Source organism: Uranotaenia lowii, chromosome 3 (genome assembly GCF_029784155.1).
Source record: "Uranotaenia lowii strain MFRU-FL chromosome 3, ASM2978415v1, whole genome shotgun sequence".
In the NCBI taxonomy this organism is placed as follows: domain Eukaryota; kingdom Metazoa; phylum Arthropoda; class Insecta; order Diptera; family Culicidae; genus Uranotaenia; species Uranotaenia lowii.
In genome coordinates this window covers 244,347,279-244,367,294 of record NC_073693.1, presented here as the reverse complement: position 1 = coordinate 244,367,294, position 20,016 = coordinate 244,347,279, and the positions used below count along the sequence as shown (strand labels likewise).

The following is a 20,016-nucleotide window of genomic DNA, read 5'->3' as shown; positions in this document are numbered from 1 at the left end:
CGAGTGTACACAGGTCCTCCTCGGGCGTTGCCACGTGTTGAGGCCGTAGATTACAACCGGTCTTTGTTTATTTATTTACATGGGTTTCCGTCTCACGACATAACCTGATGAACAATATTCCTCCAATTCACTTGGTCCGTGGCAACCGTTCTCCAATTTCTCGGGCATCCCGCATTCGCCTGATCACGTTCCACTTGGTCTAACCACCTCGCTCGTTGCGCCCCTGCTCGTCTCGTTCCTGCCGGATTTGCAGCGAACACCTGTTTTGCAGGGCAGTCGTCCGTCATTCTAGCAACATGTCCTGCCCAGCGTATCCATCCAGCCTTCGCCACCTTCTGGCTACTAGGCCGTAGAGTCGCACGCGTGGTTCATCCTTCGCCTCCACATTACGTTCTCGTGCACGCCACCAAAGATGGTTCTTAACACTCGAATACTCCAAGTTTGCGAAGGTCCTCCTCGAGGACCTCCTGCCCCTCGAGGACATCCGGTCTAATGGGCGTCGTGTACAGGTTACACTTCGTGCCAAGGCTAAGTCTTCTCGAACGCAATCGTTTGTGGAGTTCATGGTAGGCACGACTTCTGCTGATCATTCGCCGGCGGATCTCACAGCTGGTGGTCATGTCTGCGGTCACCAATGCGACGAGATAGACAAAGTCTTCGACTATCTCCAGCTCGTCGATCGCCGTAACCTTGTTATTACTGGACAAGCGGGTTCGGTCGGTCTCGAACCCGCAGGCCACACTATACTTAGTCTTGGACTTATTAATCATCAACCCAACCCTTCCTGTTTCAGGTTTCAGTTTGCGGTAGATTTCTTCCACCGCCGCAGATGATCTGCCTACTATATCAAGTATAGATAATTTAGAGATAAAGTAGATAAATTGACTGGATCTGTTGAACAAAGTGTCGAGTAACACCTCCTAGCGCCACGTTGAACATCATGCAGGATAGATCATCGCCTTGTAGAAGCCCACTGCGCGATTTGAATGAACTCGACAATTCACCCGAGATCCGCACACAGCACAGCGTTCCATTCATCGTCGTCGCCTTGATCAGTGTGGTTAGCTTCCCGAAAAAGCTGCTCTCGTCCATAATTTTCCATAGCTCGTTACGGTCAACCGTGAATAGATGGTGCGTAGGGACATGGTGTTCGAAGCATTTTTGGAGGATTTGCCATAATATAAAGGTCTAGTCCGTCGTAGACCGTTACTCCCTAAAGCCGGCCTAATGACTTCCATCTGTTTGCTTGTGGCGTTAGGCGGCAGAGTATGATTTGGGACAACAGTTTGTAGGCGGCATTGAGGATAGTGATCGCTCGGTAGTTCTCGTAGTCCAATTTTTCGGACTTAGATAGGGAATATTACGCCCTTCTTCCACTCCTCCGGTAGCTGTTCTATGTCCCTGATCCAGACCATCAACCGATGTAGGCAATTGGCCAAGTTGTCCGGGCCCATTTTGATGAGTTCAGCTGCGATGCCATCCTTGTCAGCCGACTTGTCGATATTAAGCTGGCGAATGGTTCCCCTAACCCTTAACTTTGCCCATTGTTGGGAGTAACCCCGCCACGTCGTTGGCTACACCGGCAATGTACCTTCCCCCACCGTCTTAGTCTCCCGCATGTGCGCCGTTCAGGTGTTCAGGTGCGTTGAGTTTCTGATAGTATTTTCGTGTTTCTTCGGAACGATGCAGCTGCTCCAGCTTCTCCTCCTCCAGGCGGCGCTTTTTCTCCTGGATAACTCGGACTCGCTGCCTTTTCCACTGTTGTTGGTTTTCCACGTTTCGACGGATGCTTCTTTGCACTACAGCCGCTCATGAGGTTCTCCGGAACGCTGTTAATAGCTGTCTTGGTGGTATCTCAACAGTCGTCGAGAGGGACTTTTGTATTTTATTCATTACTGAGAGTTTTTGGCGCATCTTGACCATCACCAGATAGTGGTCTGACTCGATGTTGGCGCCTCGACAGGATCTGACGTCGATGATGCCCGAGAAGTGCCGGCTGTCTATCAAAACGTGGTCGATCTGTGATTGCGTTTGGTACGGTGATCTCCAGGTGTACTTGTGTGGGATGCGGTGCTGGAAAAAGATACTACCATTCGGCTGAACCTTTCAATTGTCGGTTTGAATTCCACCTCCTGATCAATCTAAGCGTTAAAGTCCCCGATGACGATCTTGATATCATGTTTTGGGCAGCGGTTGTTTTCACGCTCCAGCTGCGCGTAGAATTCATTTTTGTCATCACCAGTACTTCCGAGGTCCACATTGATGATGCTGTTGTTGAAGAACCGGCCCTTGATTCTCATTCGTGGATCGATCGGCCTCCACCCGAACACGCGCTCCTTCTATAAAAGCTGTTCCAAGTTCGTGTGTGTTGCCGCAGCTCTGGTAGATGGTATGACCATCTTGGAACGTTCATACCGTGGAGCCCTTCTGCATACCAGCACACCTCCTGCAGCGCTACAATGTCGATTTAGCGGCTCTTAAATTCGTTGGAGAGCAAGTGGGTACTGCCCATTAGACTGAGTCGATTTAGGGTCATTTTTGAATTTCTCAAACCCTGGGGTCTAAAAAGCGTCGTATTGGTCCAGAACTCATCCATGATTTTTTGCAGAATTTTTGAGTAACGTTTACATGAGTAAATTTGAACTTTTAGGTTTGTATGGGAAAATTGAATATTTTGTACTGAAAAATCAACATCATTTTTGTTTCTTCTGTGGAACCGAGCCAGCTAATGGTTTTTGTGCCAATTTATAAAATTCCTAAAAGAAATTTTCCGCTATATCTCCATAGACCTATATCTCAGTTAGCCTGCGACCAAAGCATACACCGGGGTTGGGTACCCGATCTCCGTTAAGGTTGCTCGCACTCTAGTCAACAATCAGCACCACGGAGTGGTTGAGAATCGTAATTGTAAGATTAGATGTGATACGACCACTGCCTGTACACTCAAAGGTTATGAAGGATGTGAACGGGTTTAAAAAAAAAAACAAGAACTAGGCCATTTGAAAATTTAGAAATTTATTCAGTAACATCCAGATCGTCGCAACCGCTAAGAGGCATTATGAAATACTCCACGAAAATGTTAGCCTGTTCGGAGTACTCAATCATTACCTGCAGCCCCAGGAGGCCATCTTTATTGGTTCGCAGTGCTACCTTCGACGCCAAGGCTAAAGTTCGCAACACCAGTCGGAAGTGGGAAAACTTGTATCGGTTCGTCGTTGCCTCGCTACTTTGGAAGGAAATCAGCATATCACTACAATTGGTAATTTCAACATTCGATTCCAGCTGATACTCATCGTAGGTGCACAACTTCATGTGCGGGCTATTAGGCGACAGAAATATTTCGATTTCATCACAGTTGCGATCCAGGTCACTCAGAAGGGCAAAGAATTCGGGTCCCTTAATGTTAACCTTGCTGTAGACATGTTCGTCCTCGAAATCGAAATCCAAAATCTCCCCGGCCTCCATCGTTCTTACGGAACATTCTGTGACGAGGTCATCCTCACCATGCTGTTCAAGAATTACGATCAGCGGGGCTCCCTCTCCCTTATGTAAGATCTTCAGGCTGGAGTCGTACTCATCACCCAAAAACATACTGAGACAATCGGTAAATACTTTCAGATTGAGCCCAAATGAAGCGACTGGTTCATCGTCATCCTCTGGTTCCCCGTTGGCGTTAAGTTTGCGTTTAGGTTTCGTTATATTGTACACCGAAAAGCACTCCTTGGTTATGTAGACCGTCGCTTGAACGCTTTTGGCATCCTCCACCACTGCTTTGACTCCATCGACGCTCAGTTGAACCGTTGAATCCTGAAAATTAGTATTTCTCATAAAAGGTAGTTTATGATGTAAATTAAGGGTAGAAAACTTACATCCACAAAATTAACAGCTTTTATTACGTTGTAGAATATGGAAAAGTTGTTGAGTGTCGCAGCGAACTGAATCTGCGAAAACTGGGATTGGGTCAACATTTTTCGATCTAGTACGATACCCTTCTCGTACAGTGGTTTCGTATTAAGCATTTAATTCCGCCAGACTAGGTGGAACGCTTCGATGGTCCCGCACCTGCTGTGAAACCACCAATGGAGGAGCAACGTTCCTTGATTAGATCCGCTTTAAGCTGTTGAAACGCTTTTTCCGAAACAGTTACTTCTTGGATACGGCCCAATGAGGTGGCCAACCACACGGCAAGCACGTGCTTACAGGTAGCTTGGTGACGGTTTTGAAGCACCCAGTAGCGGAAAGACTCGCAGCTGCAGAAGTTGATACCGGGGAAGATCTTATAGATCGCCGGATATTTTGATCCTGGAACTTCGTAAAGGCGACTGACAGCGTTTGCCGTGAGGTAAACTTTGATTGGCTTCTTGTCGTCGTGTACCAATTGAAGAGCTCGACTAAGCAGTGCTTGACCAAACAGGGATTCCAGCTCCAGCAGGTGTTCTTTCGATACTGCAAATAGAAGAAATGACGACTGTAAGTTTATAATATGACCTCTGGAAAAATATCGTAACTCCTGTTCTGCCGCTCATAGCAAGTCCGTCCCATTTGCGTTTTTGTTAAGTTGAGAAAACAGCAATTGAAATTTGAAACTTGTTTTGAGTATATACATACTTTCATGAGGTTTTAATCGAGGTAATCAAGAGCTTTTGTTTCTTACGTGACAAACAAATACTTTTGCATCATTATTTGAGCAAAAGCATCAAAATTCTGTTTAATTTTATGGAGAATTATGTTGTGGGACGCACTTGCTATTATTTTCACGGTAGATATCTTGTAAGAATGATAGCAAGTCAGTCCCATTACATAGCCAACTGTAAGAGCAAATAAAAAACAGTCTGTTAGAGATGCAATTCTGCCACGTCAGTTTAGATGAGCGATTGAAAATGTCCGGACTAGAGCTGTTAAAACTCTACGGGAGTTCTGGAGAAAGTTCCGATGACGAAAACAATTCCGGAACCATTCCTTCACCACTTGTCCCTTCTTCTCAAAGGTATGTACATATAAACAGAATGGAATATTGTTATTTTTTTATATTCGCAATCAACATTCAACAGAGGCACAGGATTGAATTTCACGGGCTCTCATCGGTTAGAGGACCTAACGGATTCGGAAGACGAGAATCCAACTCGTCGGAAAAGAACGCAAAAAGAACTATTAGCAGAACAGGCTGCCAAGAGACAGCGTATGAACCATGTAGTAAAATTGGTTGCTCCGAGAAGCTTTCAAAAGATGAAAGGACACAGGAAAATTTGACTTTTTTTAATAGCAGCATGGCTGAACATCTGATCTACCGTGCATTTAAATTTGATGCTGATGGAGCAGTGGTCAGCAAACGAGGCAAGCATGAGCGGATTTTTACCAAGCAGTTGCTGCCCACATCAAAAGTTACCAACCAACTATCTCACATAGACGGGAACATGCACCTAACCGCATGTATCTGCCTTTCGACCTCACGGAAAAGGGAATGTTCAAAAATTTTGATAATACAAACAATATGAAGGTCAGTTATGGATTTTACTGCCAAACACTCAAAAAATTGAACATATCCCTCGTGAAGTTGGGGCATGAGCAATGCGAGTCCTGTCCTGTGTGATGGCTGAACAGCACAAGAAAGATTCTGCTCATACTGTTTCGACCGATGGGATTTCATGTTTATTATGTGAAAAACAAGAAACGCATCTACGATACGCAGAGCAATTCAGGGCAGCATACAGGAAGGATGGCGAAGTCGTTGAACCAAACCATATTGTTCTTGCTGTTGATTTACAAAAGGTAATTGTTTTATTCATTCTCTCGATAGCTTTAGGAACATAACATTTATTTTAATTTATTTACAGGTAATCCAGCTTCCTCGACTTGACGGTTTGAAGTCAATCGTATTTTCACAGCGCTTATCAGCCTTCAATGAAACGTTTGCGCCGGTAGGAAAATACGCCCATTCCGTTCCTGTTGTTGCTTGCCTTTGGAACGAATCTATCGCAGGACGATCTGCTAATGCCATCCTTTCGTGCTTTCACAGCGTCATTAACAAATTCAGAAATGCGAAATGTCTCACATTATGGCTGGATAACTGTTCAGCCCAGAACAAAAATTGGAACATGTTTCTCCATCTTATTCTTTTAATTAACTCAAAAACTGTTCAAATTGAGAAACTTTAACTAAAGTATTTCGAAAGTGGACACACTTTAATGGTGGCTGATAGTTTCCAGGCAACATTGGAAACCAGCATAAAGATAATCCACCTATTACCCACGAAGACTTTTGTAATGCTGTCAGATCGGCAAAAAAATGTACCGAAGTTCTCGACATGAAGCCCGAACTATTTTTCAAAACTAAATTTACCGTTTCACAATATACACAAATAACACACGACGTATTACAGGACACGACACTTAACGTTTTTACTAACGGAAAAAGGAATTAAATTTACCTTTTTTGTCGACCGGTTTCGGGCTCGATGTTGCCCATCTACAGGACGATGTCCGACTTCTTCGGACTTCAGTCGGTCCGACTTCAGTCGGACATCGTCCTGTAGATGGGCAACATCGAGCCCGAAACCGCTCGACAAAAAAGTAAATTTAATTCCTTTTTCCGTTAGCAAAAACGTTAAGTGTCGTGTCCTGTAATACGTCGTGTGTTATTTGTGTAGTATAAGTTTTTACCTTTAGCACAACCATTAAAATGAGTTTCACAATATGTTTTAAAAAACTGCAATCCACGACCATACATGGATAAGATACGGCGAGTTGTGTTGACCAAAGAAAGTTTAAAGCTACATTATGGAGATTCGATCAACGATGAAGATTCACTGATGGAATGTTCATTGTTTACAAGAAAACAGCTGAAAACGGTGAATTCAGAGGGATTTTCGTTGGAGGAAAATCTTTTGTACCAGAAAACTCCTATTGGGATTGAACCGGATCGCAAAAAGTCTCTGGTGAAAACGATTCTCCCAGTAATAAGCATTGAAAAAAGGCGTTTTTGGAATAATCTTCCAGAGCTTAAATAAATTTTGTTGCTTGTTTAGTTTTAAGTTTTATATAATAAATTCTTTTTTTAACACTCCATGAAAAGTTTGAAATGCTTTGTGGTTTTTTTTTTATATTTTAAAATTTTATACAAATAATAAATCATGTTTTACCAGATTTTTTAATTTTCAAAACTTTGAAACAGGTGATGAACTTTATTTGGTGCGATGTTGTTTAAGGCGCATAAATTTTCAGCAACAGTTTCTTCATTTCTAGCGCAACAAGCAAACTTTCAGCATATGGGACTCTTTTTATTCACTTTAACATTTTTTTTTAAATTTGATATAATGTTAGAAATTGCAGGTCTCAAACGCGTTGCTCTGCAACTTAGTCAATATCACTGGAGACACTACATGCAACTATTACAGCTGCAATGTAATACTTCAAAGCACACTACATGGTCGCTTTTCACTTTAATTTGGCTTTGGGACCGACATGTGATGATTTGTTCGATGGGACCGACTTGCGATCACTTTTACGATGGGGCAAATTTACTTGTGGTTTTTTTCAATGTTCATCAGAACAAAGTACTTAAAAAAAAGTTTTCTTCTGAAACTACCGTTAATTTTAAGTTGATTCCACCGATAAACTAAAAAAGGTTGAAAATGCAAATGGGACGGACTTGCTATGAGCGGCAGTGTAGATTGGGACATCTTTTTGAAAATTTAATCCGGAACTAAAGATTATTTATTTGGTTTTAGTTGTGCGTTATAACCCCGAAAGATAACAGTATTTTTTTCTTCTACAGCTTTGTTCTACATAAAGGCAAACAGATTGGTGAAGCTGGTATAGGATCTTCAGGACTAAATTTGGATAAATCCCGGAAAAAAAATTTGAATTCGGAATTATTAAGTATAACTCGTTCACTTTTTGAATCCTCGATAATTCTGGCAAGAGAAAATTTCAACTCAAACCCAAATTTTTAATAAAATTTACGTTTGTTTCAGATTGACAGATACATATTCAAACTACAGTTGCCAGGTAATGTTGAACATTTTCGACAGACAAAAATTCCGTACAGACAGTAACATCGATTGTTTCTCAAGAGGGCCGTTTTGATGGGCCGATCAGCTATAATGTGGCCAACAGACTCAGCTGGAAGCAGTCGAAAGAGAGCTCCGGGCATCCGTGGAGCAGTGTTGCCAGTTCCTGTGATTGTCATCTCGACGGATAGCTGTGATATTCCTGTTCCTAACAAACTATGTGTTGTTTGTCAGTTTATTCATTATGGTGAGAAAACTGTCCCGTATGTAGGACGATGTTATTGCAAGCTAGTTCAAGGACATTTTAATATGTCTGTAAGATAAATTCACGTTCATGCTACATGTTTTGGATTTTTTACCTTTGTAGTTTTGGGTAAAGTAAACCGAGCAGCACACATTCTAAGTAAGTACCTGTTTAAGTTGTCATTCGAAAAGTAGACTAAAATCTAGAAACAGGAAAAACTAGATAAGAGTCCGACAGAAGAGAAAATAAGTCGAAATTGGAAAGTACCTGTATTTAGCAAATGTTTTAAAGGAACTTCGAGATTTTCAATAACATTCAAATAATGTCGGAATCGGAAGAGTACATACAACAGGAAGATTTCTACGAAATTCGTCTTGAAACCGATTAGAACTGATAACTGATAAGATCTTCAAAAAAAATTATCGCAGGATGTCTTTTACCGATCACAAAAGGAAAGTTATTTGTGTTCTGACTAAAAGCACCAAAGTGAAATGTTTATGTTTTGGCCATTGATGCCGCCGAGTAAAATGTGCTAAAGAGCTTCGTAGAATTAGTGCAACTGGTGAAATGTTTCGCATGGACTCTAACATAAATAACACATGTGGAACCTTTTGTTGGATCTAATGTTCTATTCGAAATCTCTCATGTCAATCGATTTGAGAACATGAAATACTTGACGTAACATTGAATCTGACAAGCATGGATACAGCTAAGTACCCCAAGAAGAGGCCTGAAGAAATAAGTGCTAAAATGCAAACAACTAGAGCAAGAAACATAACGGATCTAAGAGTGAATCCTCTAAAACATTTGTATTGTTGGTAGAAACAGAAAAATCAATAAATGATCAACACAATTTGCCAAAAACATCAAAAACAAGTATTGGATTCTGACGAGATTTACTACGTCATTTTTTAATTAAAAAGATATATTATGATGTATGGTGAGTATTCGATGCATCGATATGGGTAATCGGTTTTTAATCATTCTGATATTCTTGCCGAGCTGACCAGAAACCGAAAAATCAATTTATTGGAATGGAATACCTGAAGATGGAAAGGAAATTTTGACACTTGTAACGACGAGCAGGCACATCAACTTTTGAGAATCCAGAAAATGAAGTTTCTGAACCGGCGTTCTAAGGAAATCTACGAAACGACACCTAAAACTCATCAGTATTGTTAAACAAAATTATGGTATGATTGTTAATTTTGTATTTTCTAAACTACCGCAGAACTATTTATGTAAGTGAAAATGTTTGTAAACCGAAACTTTTCCGTTACGTATTCTATGGGCACATAAGAACATTGTTGATAAACAGCGAATATTTGAAAAACAAAGTATATACTGATAAATAAGGATAGATGAGATAAGAAGAACAACCAAAGAATGGAACTATCTTTCCGATAATGATAAAGCTTACCTGGTGTTGGTATTATTTTGAAGAAGCATTCAAAGGATCAAAAATAAGGTCACACACAACACAAAACACACGAAATAAAATAGAATTCAGGAAAAAAAAAATCAACGGTAGCTTCAAAGTCAACCACCCCCTTCGACGACTGGATCAAAGCGCGATTCCACGAGCATCACATAAATTTGGGCGCAATTTATAGCTTCTGTGGGAGTTATAAGCATTGGCCTCTATCATGTCACGAAAGCTAAAAGCAAACAGGCCAAGTCGGACGAAATACCGATAGGGAGAACGCTTTGAGTGAGAAAATTTCTCTGCTGGCCGTTTACGAATACATGAGTCAATGGCTCCGGTTTTTGACATTTCTCTTTTACATATCACATGGATCGAAAGGAGAGCAGGAGCATTAACAACAGGTAAGCGTAAACATCTGTAGAGACGAGCACTACCATGGCAGAAATACCGATGGGTAGAAATATGTTTCGCTTATTTTGTAGATGTGTGCGTCACTAGGCAGAGCTAGTCTATGGTTTTGGGTGTTCTCTCCGACAGCCGCAGGTCGACCGATTGGCTCAGTTGAATTCCGACGCGGAGCAGAGCTAGACCAGACCGAACCACTGCTAGCATTCAACCAACGCAGTTCAGTGGCTACGAGCAACGACGACAATTAGTGATTAGATCGCGTAATACCAACAACCAACCAAGAAACCACTCAACCAACATTATTATCAGTTAAACCCTTCGGCACCAGGAAGATGGTCAAAATAATTGTTAAAGTGTAATAGCTCAAGTTGGAATGATCCAAGAATAGGCCTAATGGTCCATGAATCAGTGAATGTCTACGGAGTAGTCAATCAGTTTTTATCACATTGGCTTAGATATGCTTAGAATGCGCAAGTAGCTTACCCCTCGATTTTATACAGAAGATAATTCCTTCTTGAACGTTTTGATCTCAGACGACCGAGGTGCGAAATTTGGCCTGGATAAAATTAAGATTACCATCTGCGATGCTGTGTTCTGTGGTGCTCACTTAGAAAGGCGTTCTAACGAGTGGTTGTGTAGTAGTAGTAAACTGCGGATTTAGTAGCGCTCTGGAATATCAATATCATCACCATCATCCTTGGTCATCAAAAAAGCTGCCTGCGTCGTCGATGTCGTCGTTTTGTTCATGAAAATTAGTTCTATTTAAAATACTCGACACCGTAGAGCAACTCTACAACGAAACCCAAAATTGAATTACTTTTCCATACCCTGACGGTACGAACTAAACGATAAATCTCTAGTTAACAGTTAATTTAGGTGCGTTTTTTAGGGGATTTTCAAACTAGTTAGAAGGATTGCGAATAACCTGATGAATATTTGAATAACGTTGATATTTTTTAAACTAAACCTTGGTCCTCCCCCGCGCAAGTCAATCTTGTGAGTTCAGCCCCATTCAACGACCGCGAAACAAGTGTGTTGCCTTGAAACCAGGAAAAAAAATCGAGTTATTACAATTTCAAAAAAACGGCGGTCCATCCGCAAAACGCGCACAGCACAAAATATAATTTTTTTCGCGAACCGATACGGAGGGAAATATGTTGCGTGTATAAGTGCAACGATCGAAAGCCAAAAAATAAAGCAGGGAAACAAAATCGCTCCTGGTGCAAGAACGTCGTCCAATACTTGAGAGCTACATGTAAGCCGCTGACAACTCTCGACACAATCAGGCAGAAAAAATAACGAAACCAAAGGAAAAGAAAAAGTTCCTACCCACCACAATAAATGGGCGAATGCGCAAAAGTAATAAGTGAATTATCGACGACGAAATAAAAAAAATAACGCAAAAGTAAACACACGACTCACACTTGTGGTATTGTGGCATCAACGACTGACGGCTAGTTAGTGGAGGTACCCAGCGATTTTGGCCACATTCACTGAACGCGAATCGTTTTACGCGAAAAATATATTTTGCACTAAACGCTGCTGTTCTCGCGCGGAACTCACACACGTTCTACTGCTGCGGCTTGGAGAAACAACGCGCGCTCAAAACAACACAAACCCTTCTTCGTTTCACGTGGTGGTTCTCTCGGGATTCCTCTTGTTTGTTGCCTGCCTTGTCTGGGGCACCGGTTCGCATACGAACAACGTACATATAAATAATAATGGCAGATCACAACAACGAGATGGACGAGATGAAGCACTGCTACGAGAACCTTATCGTGGTCGATGTCGGCGCCAATTTGACCAACAAAAAGTACATCCGTGACCTGGACTCGGTGATACAGCGGGCGAAAGATTCTGGTGAGTACCTATCTACATGTACATGCACCATTCTTAGCTCTGTAATTTAAACAGCAGGTGCTGCGAAGCCACCTCTGTAAATTACTCATTTTTGTTTTTTTTTGTTGGAATACAAGGCGAATGCAGAACTTTCTTATCATTATCGAGCAGTACAAATTTCGTGTAGCGAAACTGAGTTTCCTAATAAATTTTATTCGATTCCTTGAAAAAGTGAACAGAAAAGTTGAAACGTCAGTTGTAGCAAGAAAAGACGTTTTGAATAATTTTGGAAACTGAGATAGTCGATAGAAGCTCATACAGCTTTTGTAGTAAGCAATTCATACATTTATACAGCAGCAATTTCTACGGTTAAACGAAAATTGATGCATAAAGTATGATGCATAAACTTAACTGCTAAGCTGAGCGGACCTCTCACAATGCCACGCTTGATTTGTAGCCGTGGTTAATTGAACCACAATAGAACAAATTCCTTAGAATACTCTCGTAAACTATCTTGATGGGAAACAATAAAATTTACTGACCAGAAATTTTTCGATAGACTGGCTCTGTTCTTACTTTATATAGCTTTAAAATAACATAATAAAAACAACATTGATCGATTAGTTAAGTTTTCTTTGTTTATGATCGCTCCAAGCTAAATTCTTATCATCAGTTTTGATCCTGTGAGACAAAGACAAAGCAATTTACTAGTTTCAGTTATCGAAAAAACTATTCTATTGACCCATTCCAGCGTGACGTCACAACGTTTGCAAAACAATTTTTTGGTATATTGTTTGTAGATTTTACAGTTCATATCGTACATTGAAAAAAAAATATACCCCTAAGTTCAGAATTCAATTCGTTCAAAATATAAGCAAAAGAAATCGTGACGTCACAACGGGCCTTTTTTTCAATTTTTTTTTTAAAAATTTCAGAAAAGTATCGTTACATTAGCAAGCGCACTGTCACTTTGACTTTGAACTTCCATAACTTTTTACTCTGATGATATTTTTTGATCAAATTTTTTGCGTCAGATAGATCAACTATCACACTGTTATAACACTAAATTTGTGCTTTCTGGAGTTTGTGTGGCCTGAGAAAAAGTAATTCTACGGAAATCGGACTTTTTGAACTTTTCTCATTCAAACTGCAATATCTCTGAAACTACGCTACATTTTTTATTGAAATTTTGCAGAGTGATTGTTGAAATATAAAGCCAGCATGTCTGAAGTTTTTGAAAAGTTCTATTGATGAGATCAAAAGTTACGCGAGGTGCAATATTTCAGGCATGAACCTTGAAATGCGATTTCTATACAATTTTGGACGAATGTTTCCATAGGAAAATCATATTCTCTGTTTAACAACCAGTAAATCTATTTAAACCGAAAAATCACAACAATATCGCGAGATTCTGATTTCAAAACATAAATGGATCATTTATTCCATTTTTTCTTTTCTTCATTGCTTTTGCCAGACATTTTTGCCTGATTGGTGGAGGAAACGATATTGTTCTCATGAATCGTCCAAAATTCTATAGAAATCGCATTTCAAGGTTCATTTCAATCTCATCAATAAAACTTTTCGAAAACATCAGACATGCTAGCTCCATATTTCAACAATCACTGTGTAAAATTTCAATAAAAAATGTAGCGTAGTTTCAGAGATATTGCAGTTTGAATGAGAAAAGTCCAAAAAGTCCGATTTTCGTAGAATTACTGTTTCTCAGGCCACACAAACTCCAGAAAGCTCAAATTTTGTGTTATAATAGTGTGATAGTTGATCTATCTAACGCAAAAAATTTGATCTAAAAATATCATCAGAGTAAAAAGTTGTGTGACGGTGACAGTGACAGTGCGCTTGCTTCCAATTTCTATACAATTATGAACGGTACTGTATATTTTAAAGCGACTCAGTTTCGTGACGTCATAACGCGCCATTTTTTAAGCAGGGTTTTGCAAAGCGTTGTGACGTCACGACATTTTGTGGTCAGCTACATGAAATAAATCAACATATAATCTTAAAATTAATGCTTTATTTTCTAGAACTGCTCAAAAACTCAACAAATAATGTGATTTGGTGATAAAAACGATCCATTTATACCCAAAAAATTAAGGGAATTGAATCTAAATGGCTCATATAAACAGATCAGGTTTGCAACACTGCCCACATTGATTTTATTCGAAATTTATTTGGGCGATGATGTGAATATTATTTTAAAAAAAAAACTTATGCTAAGATATATTTATTTGTAAAAGCGTTGAAATATGTTTGTGAATCTTTTCAATATTTAATTGCAAAGGAAAGGAAAAATAAATGATAATTTCAAAATCCTGCGACCTATTAAAAGTTAGCTAATGGACACTAGAATGCCTAAATCAGCCGACTAATGAAAAGCTAAAATAGATCCCAGGCCTTACACAAAGTCCAGTGCTATATTTGGGGGATCGGACCACGGAAATATATGGCGCAATGAGCCTAAAATTTGTAAGGAGTTATGATAAATTTTTCTTGGAAAAAACATGAACACCCAGTTTTGCACCAATTTCTGAAAACCATATTGGGAGATTCGTTTTCATTATAGTCATTCACAAAGCTTTCGTTATGCAAACAGTTTATATCCCAAGGTCCCATTTCGATAAGGGTTATGGTAAATAAAACATATTGAGTTTCAAAAATAAGCTTCTGATGGGTTATAAACCTGTTTTGAAGCTTAATAACTGTTTTATGATACCTCTAATTGAAATGCGTTTCCTCAGATGAAATATTGTTATAATTTAAGCTTTAAAACACTGAAATTGAAAGAAAAATCGATTAATAAGGACCAACATTATTGGTGAAAAACTGTTTAATAGGTTTTTTTTGTTCATTCCGAACAAATTCCGCTCAATTCGCTCAGGTGGAAGTTTCAATAAAGGAAACTTTAAATAATTTTATGAAAAATTCTTAAAGTCTTATGAATTTGTACGGAAGAAAATGTTTATTTATGAAATTTACCATGTTCAGATTTTTTAATCTCATTTATTCCGTTTGAACATATTATTATTTCGTTTGAACATAATATTAGCAAGTAATAGAAGATATTAGCGCGTTTTTTTCATACTTATACTGCCCTTCTAAGCAAGATTGTCCCATGGGGATAAACGAGCAAGCGAGAAAAACGTGATTGAAATTTTGATCATTTTTTCTGATTTCCGGCTCTTCCGCACCTTTAATGAATGTTGTTTTTTGAAATTGGTCAATTTACAATGAAATCTATGCTTGCTTTTTATTTTTTTCCCTTATAGCAGAAAATAATCGTCAAAAACGCTTCGTGTGACACTTTTGCGTAGAATATGAGCGTGTGTACTTTGGTTTCTATGGAAAAACTGTCACACGAGCTCTTTGTTATTGTGCGTTGAATGAAAAGATTTTTAAAGTGTCTGGTGAAAAACTATAATTAAGCAATAAAAACTGTTGATAAGATGAGTGCATTATCGTTGCTGAAGGTTTACGGTTCGGAGTCAAGTGACAGTGATGAAGATTTCCTCGGATTCAATGACGCGGAAATCACAATAGGATCGGAACGTTTCTCATGTTATTCATCATGTTTATCCAAGTTCGAAGATGATCCGAACGAATCCGAATTGAGCAAGGAAGAATCTGCGCGGAAGCGCAAAAATGCACATCCATTAATTGTTGATTCCTGCGGATGCCGGAAGCATTGCAATAATCATATTAGCCGGGATGATCGTGTTAATATAAATAACACATTCTGGAGCTTGGATAACGAAGGACAAAAAAAACTTTATCCGAAAATATGCTCATTATGCGGAACCAAAAAGAAGACGAAATTACAAGTCCAAACCGGAAGTGAAGAAAAAGCTCTCTTACAGCTTCACCCTTCCAACTGCAAGTTCCAGTCCCAGTCCAGTATGCCGGAAGTTCTTTTTAAATACGTTTGGATATCGCGAAAACTGTGGGTAAGTGTTTGAAAATTTGTTTTAATTAAAAAAATATATAACATTTTGTTTTAGCAATATTATATATCGCTGCCTGGATGTCAACGATCGACCGGTTTCCGATAATCGAGGAAAGCATGTTAGGAACCAGAGTCTGTCGGAAATGGTAAAAAAGCATATTCTGGATTTCCATCCAACAGTCTCCAACTATCGCCGAGAGCATGCGCCCAACAGATTGTAGCTTCCGTCCGATCTTACACAGCGAGCTATGTATCAACATTTTTTGGACTTAAACAAAACTAATGTTAGCTACGCATTTTATTCTCGTGAGCTTAAAAGATTGAACATTTCGTTTGTTAAATTGGGCCACGAAGAATGTGAGATGTGCATAGAAAAAACAGAACATCTTAAGGTACTCGGAGAAACATGTGAATGCAATTCCGATTGTGAAATATGTTCCAAATTCATGATCCATCAACAGCGATATGGAAAAGCAAGGGCGGAGTACCAAAAAGACGGCGGAGCGGTAAAATTGAACCATTTGGTGATGGCCGTTGACCTTCAAAAAGTAAGCGATTGATTTATATCATCCATAATCTTACTCATTCATTCATCCATATTTCAGGTGATACAGATTCCACGATTGGATGGACTGAAAACAGTTATGTTTTCACAAAGAATACTGACCTTCAATGAAACATTTGCTCCAGTAGGATTGTATTCCAAAGTTTTCGCAGTCGACGCATGCATTTGGCCGGAATCTGTGGCTGGTCGAAGTGGTAACGACATTGTTAGCTGTTTTCACAAAATCATTTTAAAACACAGCAACATGGAAAAAATAATATTTTGGCTAGACAACTGTTCCAGTCAGAATAAGAATTGGATATTTTTCTAACATCTTGTTCTGCTGATTAACAGTGCAGAGGTAAATCTCAGATCTATCGAACTGAAATACTTTGAGCCGGCTCATACTTTCATGGCGGCTGATAGTTTTCACGCCAGTGTCGAAAGAGCAATGCGAAAGCAACGTGTTATCTTTCGGAAATTTGGAATCTGCAGTTAAAAATGCACAAGACTGTGTTGATGCAGTATCTATGCAAGCAACGGATTTTTTCGAAACTAAATTTGTAGTTACACAATACATGTTACAGCTAATGAATCCACGGCCATACATTGACAACATACGCAAAGTTTGTATCGAAAAAGGTTCTTTCGATATCAAATATTCGGATTCTGTCGATGGTACTGATCTTCTTGGGTGTTGTCTATTTTCCAAGAAGCAAAAGAAAATAGTAAACCACACAGAAAAAAAAATGTAATGTTACATTGCACGGAATTTTGAGTTTTTGGAATCTAAAACAAAAATTGCTTGGAAAGACATGTAAAAAACATAAACAAATATTCACAGTTCAAAAAACCCATGTAACATTACGTGTAAGAGCATGGGTAGAAAAGAATCGGGTGTTTTCATGTAATTATAAAGCTTGTTCATGTAAATCTCCGTTCACATTCTGTTTCATTGTGTAATGTAAATCTACACAGTTAAACAAATGTATTGCTACATTACACGTGAATTTACATTTTTCTGCATCTTTTCAGAATTTCCAGAAAAATCATGTAATATTCCATGATTCATACCGGACATATGGTGAAACAAATATCATCACACATAATAACAAGTAAATTTATATGCAATTTAGCATAATCCGATTTTACAGGTCATTGCATGTCCATTCACTTGTAAATCCTTAAGTCATTCGACATTTCGTCCATTTGTAATTGAATCAAGTGGTGAAAAAGTTTCCTTAGTGATTGTGGATAGAAAAGTTGTTAAAAAGTGCACTGTGTGCCTTCTATTTTAAAGATATGTTATGGAATGGTAAATGCGTGTTTAGTCTAGGGGAAATAAGACAATTTTTCCATTGTTATCGGCCCTAATTCGTCGCAGTCCCAAACTCAGCGCATTTTTGTTCATCGTTTTCGTTCGCAATCCTTCAGTTCCGACTGTGCAGACTAGTCCAACGTTCGGAAGCAGTTCCGGCGGACCAAAATACCGCCCCCAGCCAGGGGAACTACGTGCGGCTTTACTGACCCATTCGCTCGCCCGTACTCGCTCGACTGACAGTGAGTTGAGTAAAGTAGCGCGTAGTTCCCCCAGCTGGGGCGGCTCTGTAGCCCGCCAGAACTGCTTCCGTACGTTGGAATAGTCTGCACACCAAAGAAACAGGTTAGTTTTGGAAAGATCCGGTTATTACCTACACCAAGAATATGAAAGTTAAATATAAAAAAAGTGAAAGAAAGTGTCACAAAAGATTCACGACTGTAAATTGTGTAAATTCATTGTAAGGTAAACATTTAAAAAATCCTTAACTGTGCAGAACTATGATCGTTCACGGTGTTTATTAAGATTATGAATGTCAGTCAGTTCATCAGCATTAGTATGAATTATAAAAAGGAATTGTTTGGAAACGTTAGAGGAGCTCAATCCAAGCTGATTTGTACAGTGAGCAGAATATTAAAAAAAGGTAATGAATATTTTTGTTCACAGATAGAAATATCTACCTACTTTTTTGAGAATTTATGAACCTGTTGTTGTGAGGAAAACCAAATTTTGGCTCGATAACTAGCTACTATCAGTAGAAACTGATAGTAGCTAGTTGTTATTATAAAATTAAAAAGAATCCATACCTGTATCATTTCTGTTTTGGTTTTTCTTCTTCAGTTCTGCATCGTTTTTTTATCCTGTGTTAGATTATATTTACATATTTTAATTTATAAACACATTAAACAACCGATTCAAAACTCACCACTCTTTAATGTGCGACCTGACCAATTCATTCTCCATGGTTTTGCGAAAACCGCAATATTAAAAAAAAAAAACTCGTAAATACATTTTAGTTCAACAAAATTAAAACAAATTGAAAAATTGAAATGAATTCTAAAAAGGACGAATGCGTTACAGGTTGGGTCGTAGGGTTGAAGTCAAATGTAGGGAGAGGTCAGGATAGCTAGATAATAGGTATAACACAACGTTGCCTGTATACGTATTAGCATGCAGCATATGGAATATTCCACAGAAATGTATGTAAGATTTCAAAAATAAGAGTGTCTTGATAAAAACTGCTTTTCAAAATATAGTAAAAGTTATACGGTGTTCATAAAAGCATTTTGATGTTTTGAGCGCTTATGCGGATTGAGCATTTTGTGCATGTGCGTTAAAATTCTGCGACAAATCATACGCTCATTTACACAACTGAAATTGAAAAAACTGTTTTCCGAAAATCAAATTTTCTTTATTATTAGATTTAAAAAAAAAACTGTCGCGTGGTTGGAATATTGAAAGCTTTTGAATATGATTCGACAAACCGTCACACAAATTATTTCAAAGAATGCTACTGATTACTTTAATATTCAAATAATAAGAAATTTTCATCTAAAATATTTTTTGTGATTCATTCATTCTGTTTGTTCTCTAATTTTTTTTTTTAAATTTGAGTGGAACATGGGCCATCAATTTTTATTAATATTTGAGAGTCCTAAGTCACTCAGATTATTTTATAAACACCTTCAAGTACAATAAAACTTGAATTGTTACTTGGGATTGAAATGTTTCCCCTTACTATTATATAGAAATCCATAGACATTTTTAATAGTTAGGTGGAAATTTGAATTTTTTTTCATTCCTGGACACAAGAAACAGTTACTGAATGCGTAGCCATTCATTTACTGTTTGTTCAGGCTTCTCGATCATAAACAGTTGTATGGCAGACCTAAGTCTTCTATATAATTTGCTTCTGACCTACTTTTTGTGCAAGGTTTTTAGATACCAGGAATGCCAGGTAGTATTGTCAAAAATCAGGTACCATGAACAAAAAAAAATATTAATTTTTCAAATAAAGGCGAAATAAACATAGTGTAGACGCCCTAATTAATGCAACAGAGGGAGAAAAATATTACCTGGCCTGCAGTTTAGGGGCCGTTCAAATATTACGTAACACAATTTTCGGTCGTTTTCATCCCCCTCACCCCACTACGTAACACGTTCTTATCAGATTTTCTATCAAAAATTCACAAACCGTAACAAACTGCTAAACCCCCCTTAACGCGTTACGTAATATTTGAATGGTCCCTTATATGAAAAAACACCATTCAA

At 38.7% G+C, this 20,016-nt stretch overlaps 2 protein-coding genes and 1 long non-coding RNA gene across 4 annotated transcripts in view; 2 read left to right on the top strand and 1 right to left on the bottom strand.

Moving 5' to 3' along the window:
• Positions 1 to 2,998: 2,998 nt before the first annotated feature.
• The window catches only part of LOC129755736 (uncharacterized), a 52,995-nt gene continuing 35,977 nt past the window's right edge, over positions 2,999 to 20,016 (bottom strand). The window contains exons 1-3 of one of the 2 annotated variants that reach the window (XM_055752361.1): positions 9,673 to 9,981; positions 3,870 to 4,446; positions 2,999 to 3,807 (exon numbers count right to left, since the gene is read on the bottom strand). In XM_055752361.1, coding sequence (XP_055608336.1) covers positions 3,016 to 3,807; positions 3,870 to 4,019 — 942 coding nt within the window. In that variant the 5' untranslated portion in view covers positions 4,020 to 4,446; positions 9,673 to 9,981 and the 3' untranslated portion in view covers positions 2,999 to 3,015. Of the gene's footprint in view, positions 3,808 to 3,869; positions 4,447 to 9,672; positions 9,982 to 20,016 lie in introns of those variants that run through there. The other variant, XM_055752360.1, reaches the window with a different exon arrangement.
• LOC129755745 (uncharacterized) lies at positions 4,047 to 8,265 on the top strand. The gene is made up of 3 exons (XR_008739318.1): positions 4,047 to 4,470; positions 7,774 to 7,877; positions 7,973 to 8,265. It is a non-coding gene; the product is annotated as an uncharacterized LOC129755745 (long non-coding RNA).
• LOC129755737 (3'-5' ssDNA/RNA exonuclease TatD-like) overlaps positions 10,225 to 20,016 on the top strand; it is a 64,395-nt gene continuing 54,603 nt past the window's right edge. The window contains exon 1 of the mRNA XM_055752362.1: positions 10,225 to 11,946. Within this exon, the coding sequence (XP_055608337.1) occupies positions 11,808 to 11,946 (139 nt within the window). The 5' untranslated portion in view covers positions 10,225 to 11,807. The remainder of the gene's footprint in view (positions 11,947 to 20,016) is intronic.